The sequence below is a fragment of the Oncorhynchus mykiss genome, chromosome 16, assembly GCF_057628025.1.
Source record: "Oncorhynchus mykiss isolate SJ-2025 chromosome 16, ASM5762802v1, whole genome shotgun sequence".
NCBI lineage: Eukaryota > Metazoa > Chordata > Actinopteri > Salmoniformes > Salmonidae > Oncorhynchus > Oncorhynchus mykiss.
The window spans coordinates 43,363,401-43,377,570 of record NC_143037.1 but is presented as its reverse complement, the minus strand read 5'-3'; the positions used below and the strand labels follow the sequence as shown (position 1 = coordinate 43,377,570).

The 14,170-nt window shown below is 45.4% G+C and overlaps 1 protein-coding gene across 1 annotated transcript; it reads right to left on the bottom strand.

Annotated features, from left to right (window-relative positions):
* Positions 1–758: 758 nt before the first annotated feature.
* On the bottom strand, positions 759–8,908 carry LOC110491963 (photoreceptor ankyrin repeat protein-like). The gene is made up of 6 exons (XM_021565863.3): positions 8,554–8,908; positions 4,921–5,324; positions 4,402–4,531; positions 3,923–4,063; positions 2,578–2,757; positions 759–2,294 (listed from the first exon to the last, which is right to left on the bottom strand). The coding sequence occupies exons 2-6, from the start codon at positions 5,176–5,178 to the stop codon at positions 1,621–1,623; spliced, it is 1,383 nt and encodes a 460-aa protein (XP_021421538.2). The 5' UTR covers positions 5,179–5,324; positions 8,554–8,908; the 3' UTR covers positions 759–1,620.
* Between the last annotated feature and the right edge of the window lie 5,262 nt (positions 8,909–14,170).

Below are 14,170 nucleotides of genomic sequence, written 5' to 3'. Positions count from 1 at the left end.
ACTTCTGAGTAAGTTTGTGCCACGTAATAATAAAGTCACTCAGTGTCTGGCTTATCTAAGAACCTGGGCCTCGTCAAACTGAGGTTGTCCCTGATGTAACTAGCCCGGTGTAACGAGTGCGCTGAGAGCCGGGAAGCAAGTTCAGGGAGTGAGTGTTTTAATAAACAAATAACACGTAACACAAACAATGCACCGACATGAAAACAGAGTCAACAACACCTGAGGAAAGAACCAAGGGGAGTGACAGATAAAAGGGAAGATACTCAAGGAGGTGATGGAGTCCAGGTGAGTATCATGAGGCGCAGGTGCGCTAGACGACGGTGACAGGTGTGCAGGATAATCAGCAGCCTGATGACCTAGAGGCCGGAGAGGGAGTATACGTGACAGTACCCCCTCCCCGACGCACGGCTCTAGCCGCAGGACACCGTCAAAGGGGAAGGAACCCGGGGATCAGGAGCGGACAGGTCACCCCTGTTGATGCACGAGAACCTGTCACGCCAGCTGAGGCACGGAAACCTGTCGGGTCAGCAGGGGCGCAGGAACCTGACGGATCGGTTGAGGCATGGGAGCCTGGCGATCCGGCTGAGGCATGAGAACCTAACGAGACAGCCGAGACAGGGGAGCCTGGCGAACTGGTTGAGGCATGAGAGTCTGTAGCAGTTCCCGGACCCAACGTCATTACTCTGACACAAAAATAACATTTAAAAAACAGGTGAGGTGTTATTCGGTAACGAGTGCACTGAGAGCAGGGAAGCAAGTTCAGGGAGTGAGTGTTTTAATAAACAAATAACACGTAACACAAACAATGCACCGACATGAAAACAGAGTCAACAACACCTGAGGAAAGAACCAAGGGGAGTGACAGATATAGGGAAGACACTCAAGGAGGTGATGGAGTCCAGGTGAGTGTCATGATGCACAGGTGCGTGAGACCTAGAGGCCGGAGAGGGAGTGTACATGACACCTCGTCCCAGATCTCTTTGTGCTGTCTTGCAAACTCCTGTGGTCGTTGTTATGCTAAGAATTGGCAGCAGTTATTCATCATTTGAATAACTCATGGTAATGTCCTGCTTCTCTTTCAGTAAGTGCAGATAGACATTTGACATTTCTTTGCTATGGCTCTGGTTCCTTCACAGTTTCAATAATAGTTAGTTGTTTCAGACATGCTGTATGTTAAGAAAGCGGAAGCCCAAACAAACTCTACTGATCTTTCTAACAACTGACTCCCCAAAAATAAAACAACAAAATAAGTTAACATATAAAAAGCATATTCCTCTTGATAGATACATGACTAGTAAAGTCTAGGAATGTTCAGGCCATTTCAGGAAGTCCTTACAGCGTATCCCAATCAAGAGGAAAAACAACAGTCCATCCATTAGTCTTAGTCTGGCTCAGATGCTAGTTTCCACCCATGTATTGAAGACACCACTGCAGGGCTGAAACTGGGCTTCCATGATGGCCCCGGAAAGGGGCCACCACAGGGGAGCTGTCCCCCTATCCCTCTTATATGACATCATCACAGATTGGAGTTAGTAAGAGATGGCAGCACAGAGGCCATTCTATTCTCTCAGGGTTCTATGCCCTCACTCTGTGGCAGTTTACAAACAGACAGCTGGCAGTTTAACTTGCCTTGGCGGGCTCCTTGGCCTTGGCCGCCGCCTTGGCTGCCTTCATTTTAGATTTCTTAAGTGCCTTCTCTTGCACTTCCTTCTCTTCCTCCAACTTCTCCTTTTCCTTTTTCTTCTCCTGCTTATCCGATTTGTACTTCCAGACTGGAGGCTCCAGGTGGCCCTTGTGCCTCTTCGTCTTCTTCGCCTTCTTGGGTGTTTTTTCCGCAGACTTAGTGAAGGTGATCGTGGGGATGCAGCCGTACGGGAAGACACTGTTCCGATTCGCCAAGGAATGGGGGAGGAAGTTCTGGACGCCGTTTGCAGCCGTTGAGACGACACTGCCCCTTCGCTTCGTGTCTGAGCAGCAGTTGGCAAGCAAGAGGGAGGACGACGCCGGCGCCGGCGTGAAGGAACACTTCACACCGTTACTATGACACACGGAGCTCTCCTCCAGTTCCTTGCTGCTGTGCTTTTCCATCAGCTCTGGCACAGCCAGCCGCCGCTTCCCGACCTCGGGGGGGCTGGTGGGGCAGAGTGGCCGGCAGCCCATGGAGACTAGTGGACTGTGGATGGACGTTGTCATCCTCACCATGTGGTCCAACACCCCATTGTCCTGAGGGTCGTTGGGGAAGCTGAAGGTCAAGCTGTCCTTCAGACGCTGGGTCAGGTTCTTGGGGGCCATGGCTTTAGAAGATAGGAGACAGAAGAAGATTACTTTATTGTCAATATAAGAATACATGCCATTTAGCAGACGCTTTCATCCCATTAGTACAGAGACACTGAAATGTGTCTTTTTCCTGTATACCTGCAGCAGCACCACTGAAGCAGTTTAGGGGTTAAGTGTCTTGCTCAAAGGCACAACAACAGGTGATGTAGCCTATTTAGGCTTGCATCCCTCCCCAACATATTTTTCCCAGTTGGAGCAGAGATTTGAACCAGCAACCCTCCAGGTTCTCGTCTCTCAAACCTTTAGCCACCAGCTCCTTCAGCTCGGGCCACTCCATCACGTAGCTATCGCAGAACTGTTCGGCGATGGGACACGCCTGGAGGCGACGGAGACGCTGCAGGACCTCGAAGCGACTTGTCTTCAGGGCCCAGTCTGTTATGCTTTTCCCTTTGACATCGTCCACTACGTTGATATCAGCACCTGGTAAGTGGTCAGGGAGAGACAGGGAGGAGGGAAATGTATAGAGAGAGAGAGAGAGAGAGAGAGAGAGAGAGAGAGAGAGAGAGAGAGAGAGAGAGAGAGAGAGAGAGAGAGAACAGATGCATAAAACCTTGAGGGAAACTGGGCATGATCAGATTTTCAGAAGGTAACTTGTATTCAAAGTCAGCATAATTGCCCCACCAAGTGGCCATTAAGGGAGCACAAAATGGTGCAGGAAGATACAGAACAGGAGATTTTTTTTTTTTAAAACATTGAACATTTTCACCATTTGTTTGCCTTGACTAATTACGAGACAGCATGACGATGGCCTTGAATAAATGAATGCATCTACAGTTTTGAGGCAGGAGAACCTAAGGTTTCCATTAGGGTTAATTGGTTAATTAGCTCCTAGATGTGTCATTGGAGTCATTATTAGCCGTGTCTATTTTCAGAGGCTTGTCCTCAACCATTCATTCAACACATTATAAGGCATGTCGGTGTAATACATTAACACAGGAATACTCCCAACCCGCTGCTCCTTATGGAGAACACTACGTAAATAGGGTAAACATCATTTTGACCTGTCTTTGGCTTATAAACGTGTAACAGGTGTGACTGAGTGGAATTTTTCCAGAGTCGCGCCTATATCAGTCCTGGTAAATCCACACAGGGCTAGCTAATCCAGCCTGTAACCCAAAACTGCTAGTCCCAGATCAGATGAGAAGATCAGAAAGGAAAATCCTTAGAAATCCTTCGATTTGTCCCTTAACTCAGCTAGGTCTGCGTCATCAAAATCTGTCATAACCATACACTTGGTCTGTGTCTGAAATGGCACCCTATTCCCTATATAGTGCACTACTTCTGACCAGGCCCTTGCTTTTTCTTTTTTCACACAGAGTCTTCACGATAACCATAGAAACACAATGAATAAAAGAACAGTCATTCTGTTTCTACGTTGACAAATTGACAACCCATTTCACCCTAGTACCTGTGCATTTACTGTTTCGAGAACAAGACAAAAGATATGTTCGCAAATTGCCAGTGCGGAGAGTGAGGATTTATGCCACTTGGAAAAGGAAAACCCACGAAAATAGCCCTTAGAAGACTTTCCCACCCTGAACTCAAATAACTCAAATTCTTGATTTGACTGACTCCAGCTACTTACCGGCCATTATGAGGGAAGACACACAGTCCTCCCTGCCTTGTATGGCTGCCTTGATGAGGGCAGTGAAGCCTCTGATGTCCCTCACCTCCAGGTCTACCTTAGGGTAGTAGTTCAGGATGAAGTTGAGGATGGATATGTAGCCTGGGGGGTGGGGGGGGGGGGTTATTAGTAATGTTGTTGTTACAGTACAACCACATAGAAAATAAACTCCAGAATACCGGGGATCTTGATACTCCACAGATTTACTTGATCTTGTATGTTATTATACACTTTTAACGAACATTTTCAGTACAACCCACATTTATGCTTCAACAGAATGCACTGCGACAACGGTAAAGTGATTTATTTTCCAGATACTTCCCTGATTGCAGTACTTTTGACCACCCAATCATAGGCCATGTTAGAGGTTGAAATGATATGATATAATCATGCCACCTCTTGCTCACCCAAGCTAGCCATCATAATATGGCGGTGCTTACCGGCCTGGGCAGCGATCATCACTGCCGTGCTGCCTTCGTTGTCCTGGTGGTTGATGTCTATCAGTGGACACGTGTGTAGACCGTAGACGATGTCCACGTAGCCTCTGGAGACAGCCAACATCAGGCCATTCTGACATGGGGACAAAGCAGAAACAAAGACATGTGGTCATTAACTAGGTGTATGCTTTCATGCACCAGCAACCGGCATACTTTTGCTCATCCTCCTTGTGGGACCGCTTACATTAAAACCAACACTCGAGTAACTGACTTAGTGTCAGCTAACCCTCTCAGGGACCGGTCCACATCATGCCAGAGACCCAAGGACCAAAGGTTGAGAAACTCTGCTCTAATTTACAATATCTGGGGCCAATATGGTTTCGATGATAGTGGTGGGTAGTGTGAGGAACACCAGAGAGAAGTATTACACTTCTCTATTACACTTCTTATGTTACTATTGATAGTGTGGGCGAGTAAGGTGTGTGTGTGTGTGTGTGTTTCTGTTTGTTTGTGTATCCTTACCCTGCCGTTGATGTCCAGCTCCATGACTTCTTCCTTAGTAACCCCCCTCTCCAGGACCCTCTGTAGGGTTTGCGCCTCGTTCCTGTTACAGGCCTCGTACAGTGTAGAGGTGGTGCCTCCTCCACCCCGCCTCATCTCATAGTCTGGCATGATGGAGTCCTCAGACACCAAGCTGGCCGTTTCAGACTCATTCTGAGAGAGTTCCGAGTCCTCGGATGGGCCGGCGCCCAGCTGCGGGTCATTTAGTGCATGAGCCATTGCTTGACCTCCAGGAGCCCCAAGACGAGGGGATCAAACCCAATCAAGAGGCCTCCTCGGCCCCCAGAAGGATGGGATCAGAACCTGTGGAGGTGGAAAAGACCCTGCCTCTGCCCTGCTGATAATGACCGCATCCTGGAGGATCTCTGGAGGAATGGACAGACAAACAATATGACTGTCTGGAGGGTCACTGACAAGCACACACACACACACACACACACACACACACACACACACACACACACACACTATCACTGTCACACTCGAGCATCACACAGAGACCTTTAATTCAGTTACACATTGTGAAACGACTGGCTCACTCAATTATGTGATGTAGCAACTGGCTCGCTCAATTATGTGTTGAAGCAAAAGTCCTGTTCGTACCCTAATTATAGTACGCTTGTCTTCCCTCTCCCCAACATACACATCTGTTTTGGATCAGAGTGTTGTTCAACTGCTCATACAGCGTCTCTCAAACTTCTCTGATTCACAGTGCAACAACTCAAATAAACCATCTAGCTGGCGTCTGCAGGCATATATTGTAGAAGAATAGCCATTAAGGCTGTATTTACCTTACAATCAATGACCAATGTGACAACAAAACATTTTCTAATCATTAGCCTACATACTGTAGTTGGTTGACCCTCTCACATCCATATCTTTCAATCAATCTTGATCCGTTAAACAGCTTGCTCCCTAGCATCCTTTTAAGGTTCTCATTGACCTGAGACAGCACAGTCGTAACTCCTACATTTTCCATTGACAGCATGGTGTGAGTGTATGGACAGGTCCATTGATTGGTTCAAGTCCATGTGAGGTTCTAAAGTGGATGAGCCTCAACTCACCCCCTACCTGAAGTGAGCCTTAATGCCTGATTCATCTGAATTGCGTGTGTTCAGATATTTTCTTTTTCACATTGTCCTTCTCAGCACGGTTCCATCAACTATGGGGGATACGTATCCAGGCCAGTACAGCTCGACTAGGGCTGGCTCGCTTAGTTCCTATGGTGTGAATCAGGCTGAGGAGAACCTGAGGAGGACCTAGCCCCACCACGCCAGGTGTGACTGACAGGAGGTGATGTAATCTGAGCCATTACGGCAGTCAGAAATTGTCGGCCCTCTTGTCCTTCTGCACTGTGCAACCTGACAGCAGTGGCGGATTTAGGCACAGGCGACATGGGCAGCCGCCCAGGGCGGCATCTTGCCGGGGCAGCATGGGGCGCCCGCCCACCCGCACAAAAAAATAAAACAGAAATAAATGCATTAATGCAAAATGAAAAACAACATACAAATATATTCAGAATGGTGACATATGAGCAATCGGTATTGCTCATTTGCACATCACGTCAATGATATCATGTCACTGTGTGGAACTGTGGGTCAATTAACCTTGTCGGAGTGGGCACCCTGATTCTAGTTTGTGAGCTAGGCAGGCTACTGCCTGGGTAGGTATCTCACTCAGAAGTATGAGATGGGGAGGGGGGCGGGGTAGGTTGACCTCAGGTCTCCCCACTGGAAGCCCGAGGTAGGGGGAGCGTGGGGAATCTATCAAACAGAGTACCTCTAACTTTGTACCGTACTAATGCAATTAATAATGCAATTAGTTGTGAAATTTAGTTTGTGTGTTTCTTGTTTGAAGTGCAATAGTGTAATAATCTGGTTCTCTTCTTTCTAAGTGTGTTATTCTATTTGTGTATTTGTGTGATATAGGATTTGTGAAATTTAGTTTTATTTGTGTGTTTTTTGTTAGCACTAGTAATAGTTTAATAATTTGATTATTTTATTATTATTATTATTATTTCAATTTGTTCTATTTGTCTTTGTTACTTCTTTTTGATAGTCATGAGTCATATTTTTGTATATATTTGTATATTTATATAGTTGTAAATGTTATGATTATTTATTTGTGTTGTTCCAAATATCTGAATAAGAATGACAGTTAGTGCAGAATGGTGCATCTTTTTGTTTGTTGTGGGGCCCCCCCTTCTTGTTTGTTGTGGGGTTCGTCCAGGGAGCCATACAAGCTAGAACCGCCATTGAGAAGATAATGCTTGGTAACTGGCTTGAGGCCTAGATATCAGGACACCCTACTGGGAGACTTGGTGCTTGATGATTGATCTGATTGATCTTGTACTGAGATCAGTGGACATAGATATCAGATCTAGTTCCGTTTAAATAAATCCTTGGGGGTTTTAACTTCTTCAGGATCGGTGAGTCCCCTGACGTTGAGCTAACGTTGGCTAATGGAATTAGCAGGAGGTTGTAAGTAACACGAAAATTTCCCAGGACATAGACATATCTGATATTGGCAGAAAGCTTAAATTATTGTTAATCTACCTGCACTGTCCAATTTACAGTAGCCATCACAGTGAAAGAATACCACGTTATTGTTTGAGGAGAGTGCATAGTTTTGAACATGAAAAGTTATTAATATACCAATTAGGCACATTTGGGCAGTCTTGATACAAATTTTGAACATAAATGCAATTGTTCATTTGATCAGTCTTTACACATACACTGCTGACATCTAGTGGCCAAAATCTAAATTGCAGATGGGCTGGAATAACACGATGGCCTTTCTCTTGCATTTCAAAGATGATGGTACAAACAAATACAAAAGATTGGTTGTTTTTTTTCCTTTGTATTATCTTTTACCAGATCTATTGTGTAATATTCTCCTACATTCCTTTCACATTTTCACAAACTGCAAAGTGTTTCCTTTCAAATGGTACCAAGAATATGCATATCCTTGCTTCAGGGCCTGAGTTACAGGCAGCTAGATTTGGGTATGTCATTTTAGGCGAAAATTGAAAAAATTGTCAGATCCTTAAGAGGTTTTAAGACCATCGCTGAGCACACATTTGCTATAAGTCTGTTCTGTAAGCTACTCTCTCTTTTCATTTCCCCTGAACACCAGATGTATTTTGTTGTTTCCTACCCCGCAGCGGTTGGCTTTTAACAATATACATGGTCTTAGTCTACTCATTAGTCTAAAAGCTTCCTTTCAGTAGGATCTAGTTAAAACACAGAGGGGAGCACTCTACCTCTTCTAATCCCACAAGCCTTTGCTTTCATTCCTCTGCTGTTTTGTCGTTCCTCTCAGAAGAATGAAGATCAGTATCGCTACAAGCCCCCCTCCTCTCTCTCTCTCTTTCTCTCTCTCCAAAAACTTCCACTGAAAAATATGATTTGATTAAGTTCTCTGTTCTGTTGTTTATCTGAACAACAAACTGTGGAAGGAGAAAATAGGTTATAAAGGTAACAACAACCCACAACCAGTGTTGCCTCTGATAAACTCCCCAACAAACAGACTAGTGGGACCATGACCTTTGACATAGTTATAAACCACCCCACATCCACGACACGTACGTCTCACCATAAAAAGTCTCTATCCAATAGGGTATTCTCCTCTTGTTCCTCTGTTTACTCCCTCTCTCTCTCTTCCTGGGTCAACACTGCATTAGCATCCCCTCTTCCTCCTCTGTTCCTCTCTTCCTCTGGGATCTTGGAGGAGTCCCAGTGACATCAGACTCGTGCTTCTCCAGCTATAGACCCCTCCAACCTCCTCCTCCTTCCCTCCTCACACGGTGTGCCTCGCTCTGCTTGGCTTGGTCACTTAGCCTAGGCTGTCCTATGGATCACCACCACCATGCAGTCCTCCTTCCAGGTCTTTACATAGACACTGAATGCTAAGTCAGGCAACAGGCAGCCTGAAGCTGCTGGTCTAATTTAGTCGGGAGGCAGCATGCTCTCAGCTCTCATCCCGATTACAGGAGATTTACAGGAGGATTAGAAGGCAAGGAACAACAGCAGGAGGAGCAGCTCTCCTGACAGGCTGGCAAGGAGCAGAGCAGGAGGGCCTGCTCTCTTTCTCTTTCTCCCTGTTTTTTACCCTTATGTTGCGTATCTCTTTTCCTGGTCTGCTCTCTTTCTCTGTCTTTGAAAGTTATTCTCCATCTCCCTCTCCCTCTCTCTTTGTCTCTCCTCTTTCTTTCTCTCTATCTTTCTCCCTCTCTCCCTCCTATTCTTCTCCCTCTTTCGTTGCCATTCTCCATCTTTCTCCTTCTGTCAGCGGTAGCCTCTCTAATGGTCTAATCCATTTGAAGGGACAACAAACTAACCCTGCTGTTACTGCGAGCCAGGGGCCTAGTCAGTTAATTGTTCCAAAAATGGCATGCAAAGGACACACGCATTCCACGCGTGCGCGCACACACACACACACACACACATACGCACACACATATAGAGGGAGGGAGGAGCACATACCCACATTCACACACAACATAGTTGTTCACAGAAAGATGTCTGCTATAAAATGAGGTAACATGGACGATAGGTTACAATCACTTGAAATGATACACAGAAGATGCTTAGAACTGTGTTTTCAGTCCCAACAGTATGCAATTTGTCGTCAGGGTGTGCACTAGCCTAGCAGAGAGCATACTGACTAAGTAAGTCTGCCCCTTACTGGCTGTTTGCCGAAGCACAATAGAGCTCCAATAAAGTTCAAAATGAATCAAATCTAATCAAATGTCATTGGTCGCATACACATGTTTAGCCGATGTTATTAAGGGTGTAGTGAAATGCTTGTCTTCCTAGCTCCAACAGTGCAGTAATATCTAACAATACACAACAATGCACACAAATCTAAAAGTAAAAGAATGGAATTAAGAAATATAGAACAATTAGGGCGAGCAATGTCAGAGTCCGGAGTATCAAAAATTGAGGGCCAGGCCCAGCCAATCAGAATTTATTTTTCCCCAGGATGTGGAGGTCCCTGGGTTGGCGTGGTTACACGTGGTCTGCGGTTGTGACGACCACAGACCACGTAGGAGGCAGCTTAAGGTAGAGAAATGAACATTCAGTTACCTGGCAACAGCGCTGATAGACTTTCCTGCTGTCAACATACCAATCGCACGCTCCCTCAAAACTTGAGACATCTGTGGCATTGTGTTGTGTGACAAAACTGCACATTTTAAAGTTGCCTTTTATTGTCCCCAGCACAAGGTGCACCTGGGTAATTATCATGCTGTTTAATCAGCTTCTCTATATGCCACACCTGTCAGGGGGATGGATTATCTTGGCAAAGTAGAAATGCTGACTAACTGGGATATAAACACGTCTGTGCACAAAATATGAGCGAAATAAACTTTTGTGCCATGCAACATTTGTGGGATTTAAAAACATTTAATCTCATGAAACATGGGATCAACACTTTACACGCTGTGTTTATATTTTTGTTCAGTATATATATATATATGTGATGGGATGTATAGACATTATGGACAGTATGTGGACAGGATATATAGTATATCTGAAGAATAGATAGGATAGAATAGTATATGTACAGAAATAGTTGAACCGGATGGCATTGACTACAATACAGTATATACATACATAATGGGTAAAACAGTATGTAAACAGTACTCAAGTGACCAGTTAGTTATGTGCCAGTGCCAGTGCTACATGTGTTTCAAAGCATCCATGTCTTAGAAGCACTAAAATAGCCCTGAGTGTACAGTTTAAGGGTACCGTTGAGCTGAGCCTTTTAAAACAAGCCTAAGGCAAGGACATTATCCACATCCAAAGGTACCTGTGCTCTCTGAGCTCTCTGCCCCTCATCTCACTGACAACACTAATGCAAGAAAACCCACATTTATATAACTATGCCTATCATAGCGAGCTCTTGTGAAAACCCCTGTAGCCATACACATAAAAAAAACGACAAAAATCTGTCAGAGATCGTCGATTGAAGCACCTGCCTGGCATTAAGAGTTCGTTAGACAACAGACGGCTGTTGCTGGAAACACTAAGGGCTTCCAATCTCTGTCAATCCTATCAAATGTCCCTAGGCCCATTGAAGACGTCTCATAGCTTATCAAAAGCTGCCTTTGGCGTTTCTGTCAGATCAACTTTGCAGTACCAGTGAAATGAACTTTCAAGACAACAAAATGCAGTAATATTCACTAAAACTAAAAGCTCCATAGAACAAGAAGTGGTAGGCATTTATACAGTAGGAGGTGTGTTGGAATACTAGGCTGCAACATCTCAGCCAGTCATTCGAGGCACAAAGAGATTCAGAGAGATTCAGAGAGATTCAGAGAGATTCACATGATGCCAGAAAGTTCCCAGGTTCTATGGTACAACAGTTAGTACTCTGGATTTTGTATCCAGTGATCAGAGTTCAAATCTTAGTAGGACCTGGCTGGTGTGACAGACAAGAAGAGAAATATAATTTACATTTTTAGTCATTTAGCAGACGCTCTTATCGAGAGCGACGTTCAGTAGCAATTAGGGTTAAGTGCCACATTAACAGAATTTCCAACTAGTCGGCTCGGGGAATCCAACCAGTGACCTTTCTGTAACTGGCCCAACACTCAAAAACCGTTAGGATACATGCCGCGGTTAAACCCCCCTGGAGTCAATTGATGGTAGACTTTTGTCCGGTAGTGTATATATATATATACACTACCGGACAAAAGTCTACCATTGGAACACCTTATTCCTTATGAGTTATTTTACTGTCTTTTTTGCCATTTCTGAATGTCTTATTCAATGCGTTTCTATGGGATATAGTAGTAACATCCAAATTCAATATTTTATATTTTAAAGGGGTCCTAAAATACCTACATGATCCATGGTATGACCTTCTTAAAACAATTCCACATGTCAGCTTAGAACCCAGGGTCAGTCACTACATCCCCCAGAGAAGAGAGAAGGGAGGGAGGGAGAGGGGTCAGAGAGACCGGGGGAATGAGAGCGGGGGAGCACGATCGATGGGGTGGGCGGGGGCGAGGGGGTAGAAGCGGAGCGGAGGAGACATCAAGCCTCACTATCAGACTTTGAATCCAGTGATCTGAGCTCGAACCTCAGTGCAATCTGCCTGGCTTTTGCACCTAAGTGGAAATTCAAAACCTGAATCCCATCGCAAATGGCACCCTATTCCCTATGAAGTGAATGAATTTTGACCAGGGCCTGAATAGGGAAGTGCACTATATAAAGAACGAGGCGCCATTTCGTGCAAACCCAGAGAAGAGAAGGAATGACTGTTGAAGAGACGACTAGCTCAGTCTGTGGGAACACAGACCCATGTCATGAAAAACAACATGCCTTTCTCCACCTCTTAGAAGGGGAGGTTGAATCACAAAAGATGAGACTGCAACTCCACCCAGTACCAGACAGGGGCAGCAGAGCATAGTCCACATGCGCCAACCATGTAGTCTATGGCAGCAACAGTTGGTTACAGCTCATGTCCACCAGAGGCATCAAACTCTTTGGAGTTACAGAGGAAGTCATTCATTGTCAATGGAGCAGTCCGCAACGCTACGTTGGGGGTGTCACACTAGGCTGCGGTACGTTATGTGTACCGCATGCATTCAATATTTTCAACCCGCGCGTGGCTTTAGCGTGCGGTGGTACAAACGGAAGTACACACACAGACTCCAACTAGCTAGCTTTTAGCTAGTTGCAAAGCGATGTACGTGTGCGTCAAGTACGGAAAATGTGGGCTAGACATCTGGCAAATCAAAATGCATATGCATCTGGCTGACATTGGGTATGAGTGTGTTACGTTTTCACAGTGGAAACTAACTGAAAGATTGGAGATTTTACTTGTTGTCCTATGAAGAAGATTAAATCCAGTTGAACATGTGAATTCAATTTATATTTTTTCAATGGATGACATTTTTATAAACATCTTCCAAACCAGACATTTCCTGATGTTCCCTTCCATGCTGATTCATTTGTCTGGATGCAAATTCTTTCCAGAGTCCTAATGAATATTGAGGTTACAAAATGGTGAAGTGCCTCGGTGTGTGAGAGTGACAGAGTGAGTGTGTAAGTTGATTTCAGGTTCTATGGTGTACTGAATCCAGCAATCCGAGTTCACATTTTGTACCTGCCTGTCTTTTGACCTTTATGAAGTAATGAGCCCAAACTCACAGAGTAGGAGGGAGACCAGCCTGGTCTCATAGACCTCGCCATCACGGTTGACAACTCCCCAGTGCAAAGAACCTTGGCGTGACCATGGACAACACCCTGTCGTTCTCTGCAACCATCAAAGCAGTGACTCACTCCTGCAGGTTCATGCTCTACAACAGCCGTAGAATACGACCCTACCTCACACAGGAAGCGGTGCAGGTCCTAATCCAGGCACTTGTCCTCTTCCATCTGTACTACTGCAACTCACTGTTGGCTTGGCTCCCTGCTTGTGCCATCAAACCCCTGCAACTTATCCAGCCCGCTGCAACCCGCCTGGTTTTCAACCTTCCCAAGTTCTCTCATGTCACCCCGCTCCTCCGCACACTCCACTGGCTTCCCAGTCGAAGCTCGCATCCACTACAAGACCATATCTGCTTACCCACGGAGCAGCAAGAGGAACTGCCCTTCCCTACCTTCAAGCTATGCTCAAACTCTACACCTCAGCCCGAGCACTCCATTCTGCCACCTCTGGTCTCTTGGCCCTCCCACCCCTACGGGAGGGCAGCTCCCACTCAGCCCAGTCCAAGTTATTCTCTGTCCTGGCATCCCAATGGTGGAACTAGCATCTCCATGAAGCCAGAGTCCCTGCCCATCTTCCGAAAGCATCTGAAACCCTACCTCTTCAAAAGTCTTAATTAAATAATACTCCTCCTCACCTCGACCCCCCCCCCCCCCCAAAAAAAACACCAAAACAAATTTAACCAGCACTTGACCCACCCCCCTAGCTCTGACTCTACTGATAGCTACGTTATTGCCCGTGATATGTGGTTGTCTCACCTTGCTATCTTAAGATAATGCACCAACTGTAAGTGGCTCTGGATAAGAGACTCTGCCTAATGACTAAAATATAAATGTATAGACTAGACGTAACATAGTAAATGTAAATACGGAACATTTTGTATCATATGTTACGTTTGGTATGGTTACATAAGACAGAAGGTTACTTAAGTCAAAATCAAAATAGGGTGGTTGGGTTCGCATATAATGCAAACGTCTAGCAACCAAAAGACTGG

Coding starts and splice junctions, on each gene's coding strand:
- LOC110491963 (XM_021565863.3), bottom strand. CDS start 5,178: ATGGCTCATGCACTAAATGACCCGCAGCTGGGCGCCGGCCCATCCGAG. Junction 4,532..4,920: donor AGCTGGACATCAACGGCAGG/GTAAGGATACAC, acceptor TCCCCATGTCAG/AATGGCCTGATGTTGGCTGT. Junction 4,064..4,401: donor GATGATCGCTGCCCAGGCCG/GTAAGCACCGCC, acceptor CCCACCCCCCAG/GCTACATATCCATCCTCAAC.